At 54.1% G+C, this 22410-nt stretch overlaps 1 protein-coding gene across 1 annotated transcript in view; it reads left to right on the forward strand.

The window, feature by feature from the left end:
* Window positions 1–1345: 1345 nt before the first annotated feature.
* Window positions 1346–22410, forward strand: part of LOC309393781 (putative cation-transporting ATPase 13A4) — a gene marked incomplete at both ends in the record, with an annotated part of 32434 nt that continues 11369 nt past the window's right edge. The window contains 13 exons of the mRNA XM_081956277.1: window positions 1346–1408; window positions 9066–9239; window positions 10120–10251; window positions 11185–11255; window positions 11350–11430; window positions 11803–11872; window positions 14342–14476; window positions 14972–15044; window positions 16705–16836; window positions 17764–17937; window positions 18481–18638; window positions 19440–19628; window positions 21562–21623. Of these exons, the coding sequence (XP_081812403.1) occupies window positions 1346–1408; window positions 9066–9239; window positions 10120–10251; window positions 11185–11255; window positions 11350–11430; window positions 11803–11872; window positions 14342–14476; window positions 14972–15044; window positions 16705–16836; window positions 17764–17937; window positions 18481–18638; window positions 19440–19628; window positions 21562–21623 (1514 nt within the window). The remainder of the gene's footprint in view (window positions 1409–9065; window positions 9240–10119; window positions 10252–11184; window positions 11256–11349; window positions 11431–11802; window positions 11873–14341; window positions 14477–14971; window positions 15045–16704; window positions 16837–17763; window positions 17938–18480; window positions 18639–19439; window positions 19629–21561; window positions 21624–22410) is intronic.

Raw genomic sequence — 22410 nt, forward strand, 5'->3', positions numbered from 1 at the left:
GAAGGGACCTCAGAGGTCTTCTAGTCCAGCCCCCTGCTCAAGCAGGAGACCCTCTACCATTTCAGTCCACTCTTCTCTTGAGAACCTCCAGTGATGAAGAACCCACAACTTTCTGGTACCCACAAATAGTAAACAACCCCTCCCCCAATCCCACTGAATTGGGATTCCACACCTGTGAAAGCATCTGCTGCCTTCCTCCTTTCCTGCTCTGCAGAGGGAGAGGCTGAACCCCAGAAAAGCCCAGGGCCAGCTGTTTTGCTTCATCTATGAAGTGCCCCTCTCAGGAGAGCCTCCATGTTAGTTCAGGCACACAAGGCCTCGTCCCAGGGTGGCTCCTTCTACCTAAGGAGGAGGCGGAGGGAAGGGCTGCTATGCTGAGTTTTAGGCTCTTAGAATAGATGTTTAAATGGAGTGGCTCCATTGAGGAAACCTGAGAGAAAAGGCACACTGGGCAGCGCAGCCGCCACTTGGCTGGTAGGCAGAGAGCCCCTGTTGGGGACTCCACCCGAAAGACCCCCAGCGATCGGCTGAGCCTCTGCAGCGGAGCCAGCCGAGAGGGGCTCATCTGGGTCACTGCTGCTTCTGCCTGGTTCTTGGGGAAAGGAGCTTCTGGTTGCAGCAACGTCAGCTTTCCGGAGACCTTCCTGGAGTCTCCCGGGAGCCCAGCTCAATTTGTGGTGGAATTTCCCTGAAAAAGGGCCCAGTGAGTTCCAAAGAGCCAGAAAGTAGTTCAGCATTTTCAGTTCGGGAAGCAGAAACATTTATTTTGCTGTGAATCACAGGCCATGGATCCACAGTCCTTTCCTTAAGGGCCAGCTCCTCCTCTCCACAGAGACCCCTCCGTCCTTCCAGGATGCAAAGCAGGAGAGTGAAGGATTTGGGGGAGGCCCCCTCTGGGCATGAAAAGGGGAGGGGGCGAGGAGGCACCTGCAGGCCTCCTCCGATCCAAGTGACCTCACTCTCACAACCAGTGGCCCACCTGGTGGCAGTCACACAACATGTGCCTTTGTCAGGAGACAAACCCCCCCCCCCCAATACATCTCCTACTCTCTGCAGGCAGCCCTCCCCTTTGCCAGGCCTGGAACCTGCCTGGGCACGTGGACCCGCTGCTTTCTCGAGTGGCCCCATCAGGAGGGAGCCCGGCCTCTTTGGGTGAGGAAAGGTGTTCTCACCTGGAGCTCCAGGGAGGAGCTGTCCCTCAGCAGCAGCAGGAGCCTGGCAGGAGGAAGGTGTGGCCCTGCAGGTCAGCCTGGTATATAAAGGGCCGCATCTCTGCTGGCCCAGGAAGGGCTGTTGGGCCAGCAGGCTTGGGGGAATTTCCAGAGACCCACCAGGACCACTTTCCATGGGGGAGAAGCATGGTGGGAGCCACCGGGCCCTGCTCAACGAGGGAGACGAGGCTGAAGTGGTGAGTCTCCCCCACATGCCCCTCTTCCTCCCTCCCCCATTGCCTGGGAGGCAGCTTCTTGCTCTGAAGGAGAGCTCTTCCTGCAGGGCTGCCCCCAAAGTGCCCTCTGAGCAGCCTCCAGAAGCTCTGGCAATGGGGGCAGGGGGGGGGGACTGGCAGAAGGGAGTGAAACCCTCTCCAGGAAAGGGGCATTCTTGCAAGGGCTCCCTTCACTGCCAAGCCCCCTGGGGACCTCGGCTGCCCTCTACCATCAGGCCACCCTTACCAGGAGGGGGCTGGGCTGGAAGTGCCACAGAGAGACCCCAACCAGGCTGCTCTTCCCTGGCTCTCTTGCACAAAAGGTGGTAGCAGTTGCTTCCCCTTCTTCCATGGGACCTTCATCACCACCTGCACTCAAGAGGTCGGCTGGGCTAAGAGGGACCTGAAGGCACAACGACCCCCACCCCAAATAAGCAGTGTAGGGGGGATGTCTGTTGTCCCCGGGGATCTTCTCCGCTTCGCTGGCTGAGCTGTCACTCAATCCGGGATGAACCCTCGGAGTCCATCAGCGGCTGCGGCCACTTTGCTGTTTCTTCCCGCCGGCTCAGGCTGGCGGTGGGGGGGGGGGGGCTCCGTCGGCGTCCCTGCTGGGGCGGAGAGGCTGCCAGTTGGGCCAGGCTTCGGCGGCTGCCTTGCGGGATCCCCGCCGGTTCCCCTGCGCTCAGTCCGTGCTCAGAGGCGCCTTCTGCCTACACCCCCCCCCGGCAGCTGTTCCCCATCCCGTCCGCATCTTCCCCTCTGCTCCCATCCCCACTCTCAAGTCTCCCCCCCTTCTCTTGTGTACCTGGAGCTCCGCGGGGCAGGTGGGGGAGGCAACCGGGGACCGACAGGACTTCTCCCTGTCCCAAACGCCTGTGCGGAGGGGGGGCTTCCTCCGGCCTCGTTCGCCGGACGGTCCCTCTGCGGGGACGGGTGCAGGGAAGAAGGGTCGGTCGGCGTCCTCTGGAAAGCCCGCGCTCGGCCGAGTTTACCCGGACCTGGCCGCGCTCCTCCCCCGGCCTCCCTCTCCTCTGTTCGGGCCGAACGCCCGGCGCCAGCCTCTCGCTCGCCTCGCCTCGCCTTGCCTTCTCTCCGCGTGCAGTCAGCCCGCCCCGCAGCCCTTCGGAAGCAGCGCATGGGCTCTTTTAGGCCCCCGGCCGGAGTGAGGGGAGGGGAGCACCGCAGGCAGAAGGCGACTCTCTCGGGCAGGTTTTCTGGCCGGGCGGAGGTGGCGAAGGCGCCCAGGCTCTCCGTACCGCCGAGGACAGGTGCATTTTCAAAGTTATACATTTCACTTTCCTTTTCAGCACTTAGCCACGCCAAAGACACAAGAAGAACCCACAAGGTCACATTTAATTTTATATTAAAGCAATGTCATATATAATACGTTTCAAATTAATTTAATTAATATAGCACAAGGTTTATTAAAGTTAATTGAAATTGATTTAATTAATTTTATGTACCACCCATCTTGCTGTCAAGGGGCCTCAGTAGGGATGGGTATCCGGCAGAGGTGCAGGGATGAAGCCTTGTGGAAGGGAGGCTCTCCACGGGGATGGTCCAAAGAGAGCTGTAACAGTGGGATTGACTGCCTAGCACTCCTCTGCTTGAGTGCTGGAATTTGGACTGGGTGCCCAGCCTGCCCTGCCCCCTCCTGGCCCTTCCCTCTTTTGACAGTCGCTGTGTCTCAGCCCTCCCCTCCCTTTCAGGAGAGAGTTGCAGGCAGGAGCAGCCTGGGATATCGAGGCTGCAGATATGGAGACCACCTGTGGCCAAGACACCTAGGAGCCCATTGGAGGGTTGGGCAAAGGGGTCCCGGGTGGCCATTGGGATGGGGGGGGCTCCTCAGGCCCTTCTAGGGCCCAACTGCAGAACGCCCTCCCTCCTGAGGCTCTGCTGCTTTGAAATGCTTCTTTCCTTGAGACGGAGGCAGGGTGTGGGCCACCCCAAGACCCCCTGGAGCAGCTCTTGCAGGCCCAGGACCTACAAGATCCCACTCAAGGATCCTTCGATCCTGCTGGTCCCCGTGGATGTCTTCGTTTAGCCTCATCCTCCACCAGAGGCCCAGCCTTGGAGCTCTTCCCCAGACTTGGGAGAAGACTTTCTCCAAGGCAAACCTGGAACAGCTCCCTCCTTCTCTTTCATCCAGAGCCCAGGAGTTCAGAGGAGGGGCGGGGGGGGGGGAGAGGTGGCCACAGGAAGGAGCCAGGGCTTGAGACGACGGAGGCCACAATGCAGGATGCTGCCTGGCACAGCCCCAGACAGGGATGTGCCACTTTCTGCCACCCTCGGCCCAGGCACTTGGCAGCCGGAGACAGGGGCCAGCCCTGCGTGTCTGAGGCTGTGCGGGTGTTTGGATCCGGCGTTCTCCAGAGACGCCTGCCAAAAACAGGCCAGAGACCAAGCAGAACAAAAAGCAGGCAATTAAAAGAAATACAGGACCAGCAATTAGAGCAGCGATTAAAGCAATTAAACCAGCCCAGGGAGCGATCCAGAAAGGAAGCCCCACCCAGAGGAACCGGTCACTGCCTGCCTTGCATCAGCCGGGAGGGACCTTCGGCATCTTCTGGGATGGGACCGGCTGACGGCAGCTGCCAGATTCCTTGCAGAGACCTCTGGCAGCCTTACAGCTCCTTCAGCAACGCTGGACTACCCTTCCCATCGTCCAGAACCAGTGGCTCCGAAGGCCGCCTGGGGGAGAGAGGAGGGCAGGGGATGTGCAGCTTTTCCAGAGCAGAAAGACCACCTGGGTGAAGCTGGGATGATGAGAGCACAGGAAGTCCTCCACTTGCGGCAGTTCACTTTGTGACCCAAGTTACAACGGCACTGAAAAAAGTGACTTATGACCATTTTTCACATTATGACCATTGCAGCAGCCCCCTGGGCATGGGGTCAAAACTCAGGCGCTTGACAACTGGTTCATATTTATGACAGCTGCTGCCGTGTCCTGGGGTCACGTGATCTCCTTTCGCAACCTTCTGACAAGCAAAATCAGCGGGGAAGCTGGATTCACTTAACAGCCGTGTTACTAATTTAACAGCTGCAGTGATTCACTTAACAACTGTGGCAAGAAAGGTCAGAAAATGGGGCAAAAGTCACAAGAACTGTCTCGCTTAACAACATAAGTTTGGAGCTGAATTGTGGTCATAAGTTGAGGACTACATGTAAAGGCAGGAGGCCTCTCGCCCGCTGTTTTGCCCAAAGTTCCCTAAACCGGATGGAATGGGCTGGCTTGGTGGAGCCTGGGAACCCAACCCGGCGTCTGAGCTCCTGGGAATCGAAGGCAAAAAAGTCCTGAAAGGAACTGCAGGGATTCTGGTGAATTCCAAAGCGCTTTGTTAGCTTCCCTTAATCCCTCCTCTGCACCTCAGGCACCAGGCGGCCAAAAGTCATTGGGCCCAAAGCTCTTCTGACCCAGCCTCAGCAGAAGCAAGAAACGGGCCCCGTGTCACGAAAACCCCCTCTTTATTTACCTCTTCTGAATTAATGGCATTCACCCACTGAAAAGTCCAGGCGAGAGTCCTTCAAGCAGTTAACTGCAGTACAGACCTTATCCGTTCCTTGTGATAATTGCAAGGCCCTGAGCTCCCAGCCGCAAAGCTGTAAATGAAGTTCTGGCAAGCAGTCTTTGTGGCATGAAACACCATGAGCAAAATCTTCAGAAATACGAACTGTTGTCTCCTATGACAACCACTCCCCTTTCCATCCATTTATTCTCCAGCCAGGGAGGGACCATTCAGCGTCCAAGTGTGCTTTGCTTCCCAAGTCAATTCCTTGTCCTCCATTGTTCACCTCTCCTATCTTCTCTGTGCATTCGTGTATCTGGAAGAGGCCCCAGCTGTTCTTCCTCCTCACTCATATCAGCCTCCAAAGGCAGCTGCCTCTCCAGTGGCTAGGAAATGCCAGGCGGCCCTGGCTCTATCTCTGTGTCTGACGCAGAGCATCCATCAGGGCCTTCCCCAGGCCCCAGCACTCCTCAACCTGCTCCACTAGCAGCTGGCGGGCCACAACAAAAGCTAAGCTTGGTTCATTTTGGAGGCCTCCTATTTGTGGCTTGGAGGCTGGCCAAAGAATTTGGCCAGATGCGGGTTATTATTATTATTATTATTATTATTATTATTATTATTATTATTTATTATTAGCGCTTATAGACCGCCCCCTCTCCCAAAAGGGACTCGGGGCGGTGTACAGTCCGTAGCAAAAATACAACAAGTTAAAATTATCAAATAAATAGATATGTGAGGAGGATAAAAGATATGCCAAACTGTACAGCTGAATAAATAAATCAGGATATACAAAATTAAAATCCCAATATCCTGTAAAATTAAATTTAAAAGAGACAATCCCTCTAAAAACCAATAAAAGTGTGTATGCCAGGAGGAAAATGTTATAATTATGGCAGACCAGCCAGTCGGAACAGGTGTGTCTTCAATTTCTGTCGGAAGGAGCGGAGGTCAGTGGTGGTTCTAATGTCGGGGGGGAGGTCATTCCAGAGGGTTGGGCCCATCACAGAGAAGGCCCTACTCCTCGGTGTCGCCCGTTGGCATTGCCTAGTGGACGGCACCAGGAGAAGCCCCTCCCTGTGAGAGCGAATTGGCCACAGGGATGTGTGTGGGAGGATGCAATCCCGCAGGTAGCTAGGCCCTGTGCCATGGAGCGCTTTAAAGATGGTAACCAGAACCTTGAAATGCACCCGAAAGACCACAGGCAGCCAGTGCAGCTCGCGCAGGAGAGGTGTTACATGGGAGTACCGGGTACTCCCCATGACTACCCACGCGGCTGCGTTCTGAACTAGCTGCAGTCTTCGGGCGCGTCCCAAGGGGAGCCCCATGTAGAGAGCGTTACAGTAGTCCAGGCGAGACATCACCAGTGCATGAGTGACCGTACGTAGGGCATCCCGGTCCAGAAGGGGGCGCAATTGGTGCACCAGGCGAACCTGGTGGAACGCCCCCCTTGCCACGGCTGCCACATGGTCATCCATTGACAGCCGGGCATCTAGGAGGACGCCCAAATTGCGCGCCCGTTCCACAGGGGGCAATTGTTCACCCCCTATGGCCAGTGATGGAGTTAACTGGCTGAACCGAGGTGCCGGTAGCCACAGCCACTCGGTCTTGGAGGGGTTGAGTTTGAGTCTGTTGTCCCCCATCCAGACCCCGACGGCTTCCAAACATCGGGACATCACATCGACAGCCTCGTTGGGGTGGCCTGGGGTTGAGATGTACAACTGAGTATCGTCAGCGTACAGATGGTACTCAACCCCAAAGCCACGGATGATCTCACCCAGCGGCTTCACATATGCGTTGAACAAAAGGGGCGAGAGGACCGATCCTTGCGGCACCCCACAAGAGAGTGGCCTCAGGGTCGATCTCTGCCCCCCTGTCAACACATATTGCATCCGGCCGGAGAGGTAGGAGCCGAACCACCGTAAAACGGTGCCTCCGACTCCCATCCCCTCCAGCCGGCGCAATAGGATACCATGGTCGATGGTATCAAAAGCCGCTGAGAGGTCTAATAGGACCAGGATAGAGGAACAACCCCTATCTCTGGCCCTCCAGAGATCATCAACCAACGCGACCAAGGCTGTCTCTGTGCTGTGCCCGGGTCGGAAGCCGGACTGGCGTGGGTCTAGATATACGGATTCATCAAGGCGACGTCGAAATTGCTGCGCCACCACATTCTCAAACCTTCGCTAAAAAGGGGAGGTTGGAGACTGGATGATAATTAGCTAGCTCCGTTGGCTCAAGTGAAGGCCTCTTGAGTAGGGGCCTCACCACCGCCTCTTTCAAGGCAGTCGGTAAGGAACCCTCACTCAATGAGGCGTTCACCAGGCCCAGGAGCCAGCCTCGTGTCACCTCCCAGGATGCCAGTACCAACCAGGAGGGACACGGGTCCATTGAACATGTGGTGGGTCGCAGCCGTCCACGCAACCCGTCTAAATCCTCGGGGGCAACAGAGTCAAACTCCTCCCAGAGTGGACTCACAAGACTCACTGTTGACGGCTCGTCCGGCCCACTGAGGGGGGCCCATCCGCTCCGGATCTGAGCGACTTTGTCTTGCAGATATTCCCCAAACTCCTCTGCTCTTCCCTGCAAGGGTGCCCCCCGCGTCTCCTGTGACAAGAGAGAGCAGGTCACCCTAAACAGGGCGGCAGGGCGGTTATCCGCAGACGCAATGAGAGCGGCACAATGTCTACGTTTGGCCGCTCTCAATGCCACAAGGTAGGTCCGTAAATAGGCTCTTACCTGTGTTCGGTCAGACTCGGAGCGTGAGGACCTCCACCTGCTCTCTAGACGTCTCCTATGGCGCTTCATCACCCTTAGCTCCTCGGTGTACCAAGGAGCCCGGGTGGGTCGCTGCCGTAGGAGAGGTCGTAAAGGCGCAACCCGGTCCAAGGCCCCCGCCGTCGCCCTATTCCAGGCGTTGACTAGGTCCTCCGACCGAGCGCGTGTCAGGGCTACAGGTAGTGGCCCAAGCTCCGTCTGGAACCTATCCGGTTCCATCAAGTGCTTGGGGCGGTACCAGCTTGAACAGACTGGCTCCGCCTCCTCGTGGTGGAGGGTAGCGCCAGGGAAATCCAGCCGGAGACATGAGTGATCTGACCATGACAGGGGAGTAATATCTAAATCCCCTATTCCGGGTCAGGGGAAAAAGGCTGAAGTGGGCTAGGAGGACCAGCCCTGAGAGGTCTCTGAAGAAGGGAACCCATCCACACCAGCAGCCTGACCCCAAACTCCCTTTGTCTACCCCAAGACTTATTTGCTCCCCGCCTCTGCCGGACGCTGCCTGAAAGGATTTCCAGAGAAGGAATCCTGTTCATCTCTTCTCAGGGGAATCAGCAAAAAGGTTGCAGCTCAAAAGTCAGCAAATGAGTTTCTACGGAAGGGCCCCCCTGTCTCCTCCCTCCAGAGAGGTTGCAGTCTTCTTCCGAGACGAAGCATCGCAAATACTTCCTTGATTGACAGGGACACCCCTCCTCCCCCTCCCCCCCTCCTCCCTTCCAGCACTGATGATGTTACCTAGTTCGGTCACAAAGAAAACCGCCAAGCTCAGCATCAAGGACCCCACAGTCCTCCTCCTCCTCCTCCTCCTCCTCCTCCTCCTCCTCCTCCTCCTCCTCCTCCTCCTCCTCCTCCTCCTCCTCCTCCTGCTGATATGATAATGCTTGACAAATACCCCCCCCCTGCCCCCCGTAGCTCCAGAGCCAGCCCTTCTTCCCCCAGGGAGCAGCAGGAACTTCTGAGACTTGGGCAGCAGCCCCATTTCCATCTGACTTGAGGATGCCAACGTTGGATCTGGGATTCGCCCAAGGGAGGAATTCAAATAATTTAACAACCGGTTCTCTGCCCTCATGATTTCTTCCAACAACCAATTCACCAAACTGCTCAGATTCTCCCAAAGTGGTGCAGACTGGCTGAATCCCACCACTGGCTCTGTGTCATGTGTCACCTGTGGCCACTTAGAGATTCTAGGCTGATTGCCCTCTTTCGTTCCCCCCCCCCCCGGGTTCTGCCGCCTCTCCTCCTGCAGGTGGACTGTCTTGAGAGTGGCCCCGAGACGCCTTTTCCCTTCTTGGGAAGGTCGGAGCCTGGACGGTGAGTGGGTGGGAAGGGCTCCCTTCACGCAAAGCCTTTCTCCCCAGGAGATCTTTGGCTACAAGAGCCGGGGCCTCCGGAGGGCCCTGTGCCTGGCCGGCTACGTCCTCTCCTGTGGGGGCCTCCTGCTTCTCTTCCACTGGAAACCCGAGTGGGGCGTCTGGGCCAACTGCCAGCCCTGCAGCCTGGAAGAGGCCGACGTGGTGCTGGTCCGGACCACGGTAGGTGCCTCCCTCCCTCCCTCCCTCCCTCCCTCCCTCCCTCCTCATGGGAGCTTGCTCTGCAAAAGAGAATATTTGTAGCTTGGGGGTGAGGGGGGGGCACAACGAGGGGTCCTTGGTGCTCTCTGAGCTTGGCTGTTTCCCTGCAGATGTTTCATTACCCAAAGTGGGTGAGGCCATCAGTGCCAATCATGCTTAACTGCCAAAGAGGGTGAGGAAGGAACGAAAAATAGAGGAAGGAATTGCAGTTTTGCATTCCTGAAAAATGATTGGGGTTTTGAAGGCTGGGCTGGATCTCGCTTCTAATCTGGAACCTCCTTTGTTCTCGATTCAGTCTCCTCTCCTCACCCCAATGTGCCACCCGTGCCTTCCTTGAACCCTGGTGGGCTGGACTGGGCAGGCCCCACGGAGGGCTTCCAGCAAAAACGGGACCGGTTGGGTAGAAAGATAGAAAGAAGCAAAAGACCTTCGAAGAACCGAAGGACGGAGGGCCAGGATCCTTCCTGTCTTGGCTTTAGATTTTGGGCAGGGAAAGTTTCAGCGCAATCTTGACTTAGAATCCTAGAACAGAGTTTCCCCCAACCTTCTCCATTTTAAGACGTGAGGACTTCCACTCCCAGAATCCCCCAGCCGCCCACCCTCCTTATTCCACTCCCAGAAGAAGCCTCAAAATTGCCATGTTGCCATGGGAGGCCCTGCTCTAGATGGGCATCCATGCCAACCCCGAAGGGGCTCCTGCGAAGGAGATGCTCAGGCGGGCAGGAGGATGGACGGCTGCTGGTCTGCGAGGCTGACCCCCCGGAGCCACTCCACACGGCCTTTCTCCCCCCCCTCCCAGCCTGCCTGGGGCTCCCCCACAGTTTCTGCTCTCTTTCCTCAGGATGAATTTCAGATTTGTACCCGGAAAAACGTCACCTGGATCCCTCTGCCTGCCCACCTGAAACCCGGCTCTCTCCCCACAGACGAGGAGGAACCGCTCCTCAACAGGGTCATCGAGAAACCCGGGTTCAAGGTACACAGGGATCCCCATCCTCTGCTGGGTCTCCAGAAGCCTTCCGGGAGGGCTGGAGGATGGGACGGAAGGCACAAAGAGGGAGGACTGCTCTCACCACTCGGCCACCCTGCCAGGCTTGCAGAAGTGCTGGTGGACCTGCCCTTCACGGGCCCAGCAGAGAAAGGCCGGAGCCAAGCCTTTAATCCTCTTACCAGGCTCAGCCGAGCGAGGGGGGCACTGCCAGGCTTCTCCCATGAGCTGCTGGGAGGGGAAACCAGGACGTCTCTCCTGCCCAGGGCAGGAATTCACCAGGCAGCCTCTCCCTCCAAGCCCCCAGCAGCTCCCACCATCCACAGGCATAGTGGTTGAGGGGGAGAGAGAGTTGTATTCCACACCTTGGTGGGGAGCCAGGTTGGAGAAGGTTCTCCGCCGCCCGCATGGCCCCACTGCCGGCTGGAAAAACCCTGCCTGGCTTCTTGGGGTCAAAAGCAAACGAGGAAGCCCAGTTGCCTTCGCCAAAAGCACCTTTGGGTTAAACAAGCCTCTTTTTCTCCAGTGGGCCTTTTTTTTTCTTCTTTTTGGTGTGCCAGAAACTGTCTCATCCATGTGACCACCGGATGTTGCCATCGGCCATAAATGCAAAGAGGTTGCCCAAAGGCAGTCACATGATCCGTGGGCATCAAAACGTCATTTTTGAAGTTCAGATGCCCACAAGTCTGCTTTAACTTCGAGTGGTCATTAAGTGAGGAGTAGCTGTAATCGTTTTCCTTCCCCTCCCTCAAACTGTCCAGGGCTGCCCCCCCTCCCTCTCTCCCCCAGCCGGTTCCCCTTCTCCTTAAGCCTGACTGTGTGGTGTGTGTCCCCCCCTCCCTCCCCCCCCCGCTTCCGGCCTGGGCGCAGCTGGGACCCCCGTGCCCTCACTGGGGCTGCTGCCCTTGCTTGGCTCCGCAGGTGCGATCCCTCCGGGTGCAGAAGATCCGTTACGCCTGGGACTTCTCTGCTCGAGAGTTTCGGAAAGTCGGGTGAGTCTTGTTTCAGCTGCTGAGGAAGGAAGGAAGCTCGGCCGAAGGAGAGGAGACCACCCTCTAACCCCAGCCGGGCCCTCTTCTCTTTCAGAGCCCCGGATGACCATTGCAGCTCCCTGGAGGTCCATGCCAGGTTCGGGGCAGGGCTGAGCAGCTCCCAGCAGGAGCTCAGGTATTCCCCTCACTCGGCAGGACCAGCACCCCTGCTCAGGCAGAAAGCCCCGTTGGTGCCCCCGGGGTCACCTGGGGCTCAAGGGAGTCTCTTTGCACGCGAGCTCCACCACAAGGGTGTGTGTGTGTGTCTGCCATTGCTCCTCATGGGAATACCCTCATGGTGGGTGGGCTTCTTACAGGTTGAGAGCTTCCCCTCCCAGGTCCAGGCAAGACACGGGGTGTGTGTGTGTGTCCCTTCTCTCCTGCCAGTGGGGACCCCCTTGCTCAGCTCTGTAGGCCTCTGCTGGTTTGTAGTAGCAGCCCCGGGAGCTTCTCCCACTTATTTATTCCTGTTGGTGAGAGGTCATCTCTCTCCCTTCCATTTCCACAGGAGAGAAATCTGTGGCCCCAACACCATCGACATCAAAGTCCCCCCGATCTGGAAGCTGCTGGTCAAGGAGGTACAATGGACACAATCACCACAATCTCGAATTGTAATAATAGAATGTGATAGGAGACATTATAAAGACACATTACTTTCATATAGATTCCATAGATTTATAACAATGTAATGGAATATTGGTATATATATGAATTGAATATTTAGAATATCTTGTTTAAAATGAAGAAATAATAATTGTAGTTGATTATATGAGATACAATGATAAAGATGTATTTATATATATTTGATAGATATTTCATGATTTTATAATTTAATTGAAAGTAATGATATACAAATAATTATTTTTTATATGAGATAGATGATACCATAAAGATATGTTATTACTTAATAGATTTACAATGATGTAACAGATAGTCAGCATATATATGAATTTAATCTTTAGAATACATGTTTAAAAGGAAGAAATTATAAGAGTTAATTGAATATATGATTTATAATGATAATCAGTGTATTAACGTACAGTGGGTTGATAACTACTCATTTTATATGCAATTGAAAGCGGTGATGCACAAATATTTGTGACCAAACAACATGCTAAATAGGCATGTAATTGATTTTATATATAATTTGTGTTACATATATACATTGTGTTTTATATATATATATATATATATATATATATATATATATATATATATATATATATATATATATATATATATATATATATATATATATATATATACACATATACATATACATATACATTTACATATACATATACATATACATATACATATACATACATACACACACACACACATACATACATACATACATATATATGTAACACAGCCCAGGTTCAAATCCCAGTAAGGGTATGGCTAGCTGATGAGAGCTAAATAGCTTGAAATAGATCTATACTAGTCTCCCTTTATTTATTTATCGGCACAAATACAATATATATATATATATATATATATATATATATATATATATATATATATATATATATATATATATATATATATATATATATATATATATGTTTTAAAATTAATTTTTTTAAAAAAAGGAGGTACATTAGCACTAGCGATAGTCCTTAGACTTATATACTGCTTACAGAGCCAGCCTCTTGCCCCCAACCATCTGGGCCCTCATTTGACCCACCTCAGAAGGACAGAAGGCTGAGTCAACCTTGAGCCAGTGAGATTCGAACTGCTGAACTGCAGCTCGCAGTCAGCTGAAGTAGCCTGCAGTGCTGCACTCTGACCCCTGCGGCACCATTTACCATTTCAGACCCTTTAACATTTCAGACAAGTGTCTGTCCAGTCTCTTCTTAAAAACCTCCAGTGTTGGAGCACCCACAACTTCTGGTGGCAAGCTGTTCCGCTGGTTATTTGTCCTCAGTGTCAGGAAGTTTCTCCTCAATTCCAGGTTGCTTCTCCTTGATTCGTTTCCGTCCGTTGCTTCTTCTCCTGCCTTCTGGGTATTTTGGAGAAGAGGCTGACCTCCAGGCTTCTGTGGGCAGTCATCCTCTCCATGGGGCCCATGAAGCTTAAGCTGTGTGGTTCATGCACCTTCCTGCAAGTGGCTCAGGGGATCTCGGCCCCAAGGGCTCCCCGCTCCCTTTCTGCCCATTGCCCAGGGTCTCGTGGCAGAGAGGAACTGGGAGAACCTGGGGGGCAACGGGGGGCAGGGGGCTCCTACCAATTCAGCTCAGCCAGAGAATGTTCCCTTCCGGGAGGGGGCACCTGCAGAAGTGCCAGCCCAGCTGGCATCATCAGGGCAAAGCTACATTTCCTGCTCTTTTTGGAGAGCCAGATTAGCAGCTCAGTCAACAAAGGATTCATTCATCCAGAACGCTCTCTCTCTCTCTCTCTCTCTCTCTCTCTCTCTCTCTCTCCTGGAGGAGCCGTTCTTGTTCTTGCAGCTCTGGGAAAATCCCATGCCGATTTCCTGAACCGGTCGCTTAGTCTTAATTAAAATTCTGCTTACAAAAAGGCCCCAAGAGATCCCAAATTAGTTCCTTTCTGACAGGGTCACGTGGCTTCCCTTTGTGCCAGGGGGAGGGTGTGAAGCGAGGGGCAAGGCCCTGCCCTCAGCCGCCCTACTCGGCCTTTTGGCCAGGCAAGGATTGTTCAAATGTGTTGGAGTTCCCACAGCGCCTGGAGGGAAGTTCTCTTCCACTGGCTGATTCTTCTGACAGTCAGGAAGTTTCTCTCCTTGATTGGTTTCCATCCGTTGCTTCTTCTCCTGCCTTCAAGTCCTTTGGAGAATGGACCCCCCCCTTCTTTCTGGCAGACCCTCAAATATTGGAAGACTGCTGACATGTCTCCCCTAGTCCTCCTTTCCACTAGAGTAGACCTATCCAATTCCTGCAACCGTTCTTTGTCTGTTTTAGCCTCCAGACCCTCAATCATCTTTGTTGCTCTTCTCTGCGGTTTTTCTAGGGTCTCATCCTCTCTCTTTTTTTAATATCGTGGTGACCTAAGCTAACCCCCGGGTGCCTTCCTTTCTTCCCCAGGTGCTGCACCCATTTTACATCTTCCAAGCCTTCAGTGTCTGCTTGTGGTTTGCAGAGAATTACACTGAGTATGCGGTGGCCATAATCATCATGTCCCTCCTTTCCATTTCACTCACTGTGTATGACCTCAGAAAGGTGAGCACCTGCCTGTCCTTCCTTGTTCCCCAACATGTCTTCTCACCACCAGCCTTAGGCCTTGAGGAGGAGCTGGTCGGTTCATTCCTCACTTGCTGCCCAAGAGGTTCTGTCTTACCTTCCTGGAAAGCCCTCTCCTCCTGCTGCCCCCCAGGAGGATTTGCTCAGTCCTACAAGAGCTCAAATACATGGAGTATCTGCTGGCTTGGAACCTTGGGCCGCCCCTCAGGGACTTCCTGGATGGGGATGAATTTTGCCAGCTGCTCCAGGAGTCTCCCAACATTTGTGGGGCGTTTCCTGGTGGCCTACAAGGAGCAGGAGGTGACCTGGGTTCAACAAAATTGCTCCAAAGGACAAATTGGTATTTGTCAATATTCCAATAATAGACCATTACATGTTAGCTGCTGGCACCTTTCTAGCCGCCTGGCAGAGACGTCGGCATGTCCCCCTGTCCCTCTCTCTCCTGGTTTGATTCTCCCTTTCCTCCCAACACAGCAATCTGTGAAGTTGCACCAGCTGGTGGAATCCCATAATAGTGTCCTGGTCAAGGTGTTCAGGAAACAGACAGGTAAGGCAGCCCAAGAGGTCTCCATCACCCATTTTGTCCGTATCTCAGCCAGGGATGAAAAGGAGCCCTGAGGATGTTACAAAACCGAGTTCAAACTATTCCAGAGAGAGTTTTCCAATAGTTCTTTTATTCTTGGGTCATTCAGAGAAAAGGCAAAGCTAATGTGCAATTAAGCTTAACCGGTTCCTTTATGTTTATACATATTCTATATATCTGTATTGAATTTGTCTAATTTCAAAGTTAGCTTACTACAATAAGCTATGGTACAGCCTTGGTAGCGCAGTGGTTGGAGTGCAGTACTGCAGGCCACTTCTGCTGACTGCCGGCTGTCTGCAATTTGGCAGTTTGAATCTCATCAGGCTCAAGGTTGTCTAAGCCTCCCCTTTTTCCAAGGTCAGTAAAATGAGGACCCAAATTGTTGAGGGCAATATGTTGACTCTTTAAGCTGCTTACAGAGCAGTGTAAAGCAGTATATAAGTGCTATTGCTATGCCCAATTAGGCTATTAAGAAAATGTAACCAACAAAGCTACTTAAATTGCTCTAAGTATCATTGCCCAGCTAGGCTACAGTCATGGCTGACTCAGATTCTCACCTGTAATTCTCCTCTCAGATTGACAACAGAAATGGAAGGGAGGGAATTCCTGGGGGAGGGGGGGGCTGCAGGATCCAAGCCATCCGGTTGAGTCTGAGAAAGTACCTACACTTCAAGGTCATGCTATGAGAGCTTTTCCGAAAGCACAGGCTGTTTCTCAAAACACAAAGAATGTGTTGGATTGGTGGGCAATGGACAGTGGTGGGGGGGCTAATGGGGGAAAGGGGGATTTGCCTACGCTGCTTCCCATGGGAACCTTTAGAATTGGCTTTGCTTCTTCTGTGCCTCTACAGATCCATAGTAAAGTTACACTCTTGGTAAAGTTATGTCCCAGGAGTTTCTTTTTCTGCCTACGTCAGTGGGACGGTTGACAGCTACACATTCACACGATGCTCACTTACACTCTCAGGCGATCAGGCTGCATTGCAGTGGGCTGGGAAGCAGACTCAGGACATCCCCTGCCCCAACCAGAGTCGACTTGCACTCTGGGGATCTGGGTTCCTTCCAGTCTCCCCTTTATACCCAGTTTGGTTACTCTGAATTCACGTCTATGGGGCACATCCTGCCCCAGGCATCTCAGGGATGCCACATTCCTTGCCACCCACAGCATTCCTCGCGCACCCACTAATGTTCCACCTGGCACCCTCAGCAATAATTCACTCACACACACATCCAGGATCAGAGACACACAAATTCCAGCAGTGGGAGAGTCCCGGTGTGTTCGCAAAAGGGAACTATAGGCTCACTATCCTCGCTATACTGTATTCTAATATACTATATATCACCTATCCATAGCATTTAGCATATAATATGGGGCAAGGAACCTGCTAGACCCCTCGACAGCTGCAGGGCTGTGGGCGGGGGGCCTGCCTGGGAGAGTCAGCACCCCAAAGGCAGGAGCTGAGCTGTCCGGCTAGAAGGGCTGGGGGAGAGCAGGTGGAGGAGGTGGAGCAGGGCCTTCCTTGGGGAGCATCTGGCCCCCGAGAGACCCGAAGGGGTGCAACACAACAGCTGCCTTCTGCAGAAAGACCCAGGGTGCCCCCCCCAAAGGCTCTCTTTCCTGACAGGCACCCAGGAGGTGGAATCGCGGCATCTGGTGCCCGGAGACACCCTGATCCTGGACGAGGGCAGGAGCCTGATGCCCTGCGATGCCGTCCTGCTCAGCGGCCAGTGTGTCGTCAACGAAGGCATGCTTACCGGTAAGCTTGGCCCAAAGCCTCAGCACAAAGGGAGGGAGCAGCTCCCCAGTTTGGGGGTGGGGAGAGCTTTGGCTCAGAAGAGGGCGTGACACCCCCCCACCCCCTTCACAGCAGCTACATGCAGCCTGCTTGGTTAGAATCCAGGGGAGGGGGTGGGGGTGGGGTGGGGGGGACAGGAGACACAGAAACCTCCCAGGCCCCCTGGGGATGGAAGCCCAAGGAAGCCCGAATGCTGCTGGGAACATTTCGAGTCCCCTTGTATTTCATGCACACAAAGCCTGCAGCATAGAAAAGGGCTTATAGTGCTGTGGACGTGATGTTGTGTGGAATTGTCAGGTCCACAAATGAAGGCTCAGCTAAAGTGACTGATTGCTGAAAGCCTCTGCATAACTATCCAGTGGAACAGAAGTTTCCTCCAGGGCCCGTGGGAGCTCCATCAATGGAGGCCTTCAAGAGGAGACTGGAGAGCCATCTGTTTGAAAGGCTTTAGGATCTCCTGCTCGAGCAGAGGGTTGGACTAGAGGACATCCAAGGCCCCTTCCGGCTCTCTCATCCCATTGCTCTTGTCTTGTGATTGCAGTGAGAACATGCCCCAGTCAGACCTTTAAAGTGTCATGTCTCTGTGATGGTGCCTCCATCTCAGCCCCAGCCAACGGCTTGCTCATCTTAAAGTCATTTTTAACCACTGCAGTTTTAAAGTAGGGTTTACCCACTTCTCACAGGGTTATTTTATTGCCATGAATATATATGCACTTCATTGATGGTGAGGTTGAGGGGGACAGGACTGCACACATGCACACAAAGAGCAGCTCACCCTTCACCCGTCTTGTCTTTGGAGACCTGGTGGCACGAAAGGGGCTGGGGCGGCCGGGGGTGGGGTGGGGTGGGGTGGGGCAGGGCTGAGTCTTCCTTTCATGCCTCCTCCAGGGGAAAGCCTTCCCATCACCAAGACCAGCCTGCCCCAGGACTGCAAGAGCAGCCAACCGTGGCATCTCAGCTCCTCCGAGGACAGCAAGAGGTATCTTCTCTTCTGCGGGACAGACGTCATCCAGGCCAGGGGAGAGGATGGAGGACCAGCAAGGGCCACTGTGCTGCGGACCGGTGGGTCAACAGGCCTCTCGTATTGTGTGAATGGTGTCATCTGGACAGTGGAAGGTGGACGGCAGCCTCTCCCCTCTTCTGAAAGGGCCCCCCCTCTTCAGCCCCTTCATTAAGCTGCCTGATTCTGGCATCCTTTTGGTCAGGATGTGGCTGCGGGGGGAGTGAGAGGGCCAGTCAGTGTCTCCCCCTGGATGTCCAGGCCTCTTCCAGGAGTCTCCTGAACTGGGTTTCACAGATGCCCAGAGTGACCCTCAGCTGGCTCAGGACGATCCGCCCTCATGGGGTAGCTATGAGCCGTGTCCCCCCACCTCCAGAAAACACCTTCCCAGTCACGCTCATCCTGATCCAGGTAGGGTGGGAAGTCTCTGCCTTTCCTCTGGTCTCTGGTGCGCTGCCTTCCTCTTCCTCCACCTGGCCTCCACTCTGGACTCTGCAGGTAGTGAGCAATCCACCTGTGAGCCCAACCTGCCTCCCCTCCCCTCCCCTCCCAGCCATAGGAGGCCTCTAACGATCCCTGCTCCTCTCTCCTCTCCACCATCTCAGGCTTCAACACCGCCAAGGGAGACCTGGTGAGATCCATCCTGTATCCCAAGCCGATGAACTTCCGCCTTTACCGGGACGCCGTGCAGTTTCTCCTGTGCCTGGTGGTGGTGGCTGCCATCGGGATGGTCTATGCAATCTGTGTCTTTGTAGTCAATGGGGTGAGCCATGGGGGAAGGGCAGAGGTGGCCCATGGGCTTCGGGGGGGGGGGGCACCCACAAGTATGGAGGCTCCTTCTTTGCTCAGTCAGACCTGCTGGTGGCTCTACATGCAAATCCATGGTTCAAGCAACCATTCGGAACTCAAAAGGGCTGCAGCTGTCTCAGAGCTTCAGCCTAGGTCAGGGGACTACAACTTTGGGAACTTTAAGGCTTATGGACTTCAGCTCCGGGAATTCCCCAGCTGGCCCCGGAATAGAAGCCCAGAGGTCTCCCCGTGGCCACGGTTGGACACCCGCTGGATGGGAAGGATCTAGATCTATCCACTGGATTGGACCTGGGAAGGATGCCCTTTCCACAGCAGCCCCTGCCCTCTGGAGCACTTTCCCCCTGGAGATCTGCTAGGCCCTCTTAGTCTTCCGGAAAGCCATCAACCCGCCCCCCCCCCCCAGTGAAATTGATGCCTGAGGGGCTGCAAAGATGAATGGGTGTAAGGTGCCTGATTCATCTCCATTCCCCCCCCATTATTTTCATTACTGATTTTATTAGTAGTTAGTCCAGGCAATAGCCAGGAATCGGCCCAAAGGCCCCTCATAAGTAAATGATTAATACATCCCTCCGTCCTGATTCTAGTAGGTGAAGGATGACCTTGATTGGGTCCACCGGTTTTCAACTCCCTCAGCCAATCCCCTGGTGACCCTTGGATGTTTCAAATGAGACACCCGCCTTGATTGGCATCTTGGCACGGCTTCCCTGCCTGCTCTTGCTGACTGCCGCCCTCCTTCCTTCCACGTGTCCATCAGCAAGAGGCAGGAGAGGTGGTGAAGAAAGCCCTGGATGTCATCACCATCGCTGTGCCTCCAGCCCTGCCCGCTGCCCTGACCACCGGGGTCATCTACGCCCAGAAGAGGCTGAAGAAAAAGGGGGTTTTCTGCATCAGCCCCCAGAGGATCAACGTGTGTGGCCAGCTGAACCTCCTCTGCTTTGACAAGGTGAGCCTTCTCACTCCCGAGAGAGCCATGGATTTCAGCCTGATGGTCCTGGGAGACCAAGGCAGCTGAGGCCAACAGTTGCCGAAGGCTTGTGAGTCAAAGCTCTCCACTAGGTCCTTGGCCCAGTGGTAGGAGGGATGGAGAACTGGGTGGGGAGACTCCCAGTGGCCCCGTCTGAGGAGGAGATGACCAGGCTGTGCCCGAGGGGAGGGGTCAAGCGCATCATCAGCCTCGAGTCCCTTTGTGCTCTCAAGAGATCAAAGTCCAGCCCACCTTGAATTCCCTTGACTCCTACCTGCCACCACGTGCTTTGACCGTTAGTAGTTCAGATTCTTGTAGAGAGCTTTAGGGTGTCATAAACCTATATTCATTTGAACCACCTGGACTCCTGATTTCCTGTGCTTGACAGGAGGAGAGTAACCATTCAGGAAAGGACAAGACCAAATTGCTGATATGCAGGATCTGAAGTGGCAACCTAGAGATATTAGGTGACGGGTGCTGGGATAGATGCCCCACAGGTAACCTGGTTCCATGCCATGAAGAGTAGTAGAGGGTAATCAGCAGCTTGAATCCCTCCCTCCCTCCCTCCATCCAGGAGCACCCCAATGGCGCTGCATGGCGAACTAAGACACTATGGCACTAGACTCTCAGGGCTGCACAGATTGCCACATTCTGCCTGAGCTTCTGAGCAGTCTTCAAGGGCAGCCCCATGTAGAGAGCACTGCAATAAAGCGTGATTGATGGTGAGCAGACAGCCCAGGTCAGGAATGGACACAAAGGGGGCCTAAGAACAATCTTCACAAAGCCCCACCTGGCCAGAGCTGCCCACTATCCTTGGGCAGGAGCCGGGAATCCAGGAGGACCCCAGATTATGCACCAGTTGCCTCTCTGTACCCCTTGAAGAGTGAAAGCTGAAGTGAAGACCAGAGTTTTCTGCCAAGTATTAAGGAGTTTCTTAAATGTCTTAAAAACAAATCTGTTAACCACTTAAATGTGACACTTTTAGGGAATTATGCTTTAAGTCTTCATGAGAGCCGTTTGGAGTTTGCTAAACTGGGGGGGGGGAGCGTAAGTGATGCGATGGTAAAGGTATAAACCACAAGGGTCCCAGTAAGTCCTCGGGGGGGGCTGGTTTTGATCGGGAGTGTTTTGATGGGTGCTTCTCCTCCAGGAAGTCGCTTTGATGGTTCAGTTGCTAACTTGTGTCTGACTTCTCACGACCTCATGATCCACAGCACGCCAAACACCACCATGTCCCATCCTCCACTGACTCCCGGGGCTTGGCCAAACTCCACTTGATTGTGTCCGTGCCCCTCTCGATGCCTCTCCTCCTCTGCCATCTGCTTCCGCCTTCCATCTTTCCCAGATGAGGGTCTCCTCCAAGGAATCCCCTCTTCTCTCTTGGTGGTCAGAGGGCTTGAGTTTCCGGTCTGGGTTGTTGAACTACAGTTCCCATCACACCCAACCAGTGAGACCTGCCAGCCGTTCACAGGGAGACAGATGGGGAAACTGAGTCCAGAGGAGAGGAGAGCCATTTTGGGGGAGGAGGAAGGCTTGCAAGTCTTCCCTCCCCACTTTCTGCCCCAGGGGTAGAGTTGGGAAGGGGGGGAGCCCTCCAAGCCTTCCCACATGCTTCTCCTGCCCCCGTTGGGCTAATGGCTTCTGGGTGCCTCCCCCAAGTGGGGCCTCCTGGGCTTGCAGTCATAAACTGAGGAACTCCTTTGTCTTCTCCACGAGGTCAGACCTGTGGCCTGGAGACCCTGAACCCCCAAGGAAGCCCAGGGGGCCCCCAGGGAGGGTTTGAAGCACCCCCTCCTTTGTCCTGCTTCCTGCCCCTGCCCCCTTCCAAGCTCCCTTCTGGCCCTCTTCTGATCCCGACTCCCTTCTTCTGTCCTGGCCTTGGCCCCTGTGGCCCCTGTGGACCCACCTGCAGACGGGCACCCTCACGGAAGACGGGCTGGACCTGTGGGGCATCGTCTTGGCCCAAGGAAAGAGGTACCCAGCTCTGGATTTTGAACTTTTCCATTAACTGCTGCTTTTGAGAGGCAGTCCTTGACTTATGACCACCATTGGGGCCAGAATTTCCATGGCTAGGTGAGACAATGGAACAATCCTATCACTTAGGGATGGAAATCCTGCCCCCAGGTGTCCCAGATTATCTCCGGAGGAGTCGCATCCAATTTTAAAACCCTTTTTTGCAGCGGTTGTTAAGTGAATCCAGTTTCTCCCACTGACTTGGTTGTTTGTCAGGAGCCCCCCGAGAAGGTCCCAAGCGCTGGTCAGGTGACCCTGGGGGGCTGCAACTGTCGTAAATGCAGGCCGGCGGATGCAAATGCTGGAGTTTAGGCCAGGGGACCCTGGGGATGGCGCCACAATCCTAAGCAAATAGCTTTTCCAGGGCTATCATCGCTTCAGGCGAAACAGTGGTCATAAATTGAGGACTGCCCGTATTGCAGATGTTGGAACTGCTGCCCCAGAAATCCCTGAAGCCCAGAACCTCCTCAAAGGAGGGCAACGTCTTTGAATAATCTTATCCGAGAGGGAAGCTAAGCGGGGTCGGGCCTGGTTAGCACTTGAATGGGTGGCGGGGCTACCACCCACTGGGGCTAAAAAGCCCCAAATCACCCCAGAAGAAGAAGACAGTGGCAAACAATGGCAAACAGGGTTACGGCCCAAAACATGGACTGAGATGGGCATGAGGTCAAGCCTGAGTCGGGAGCATCTATCTTGCACCTCCGAAATTCAGTTGTGTGAAACCCCATCCCCATCGTAAGACCTGCAT

Source organism: Natrix helvetica, assembly GCF_964273705.1.
Source record: "Natrix helvetica genome assembly, chromosome: 5".
Taxonomy (NCBI): domain Eukaryota; kingdom Metazoa; phylum Chordata; class Lepidosauria; order Squamata; family Natricidae; genus Natrix; species Natrix helvetica.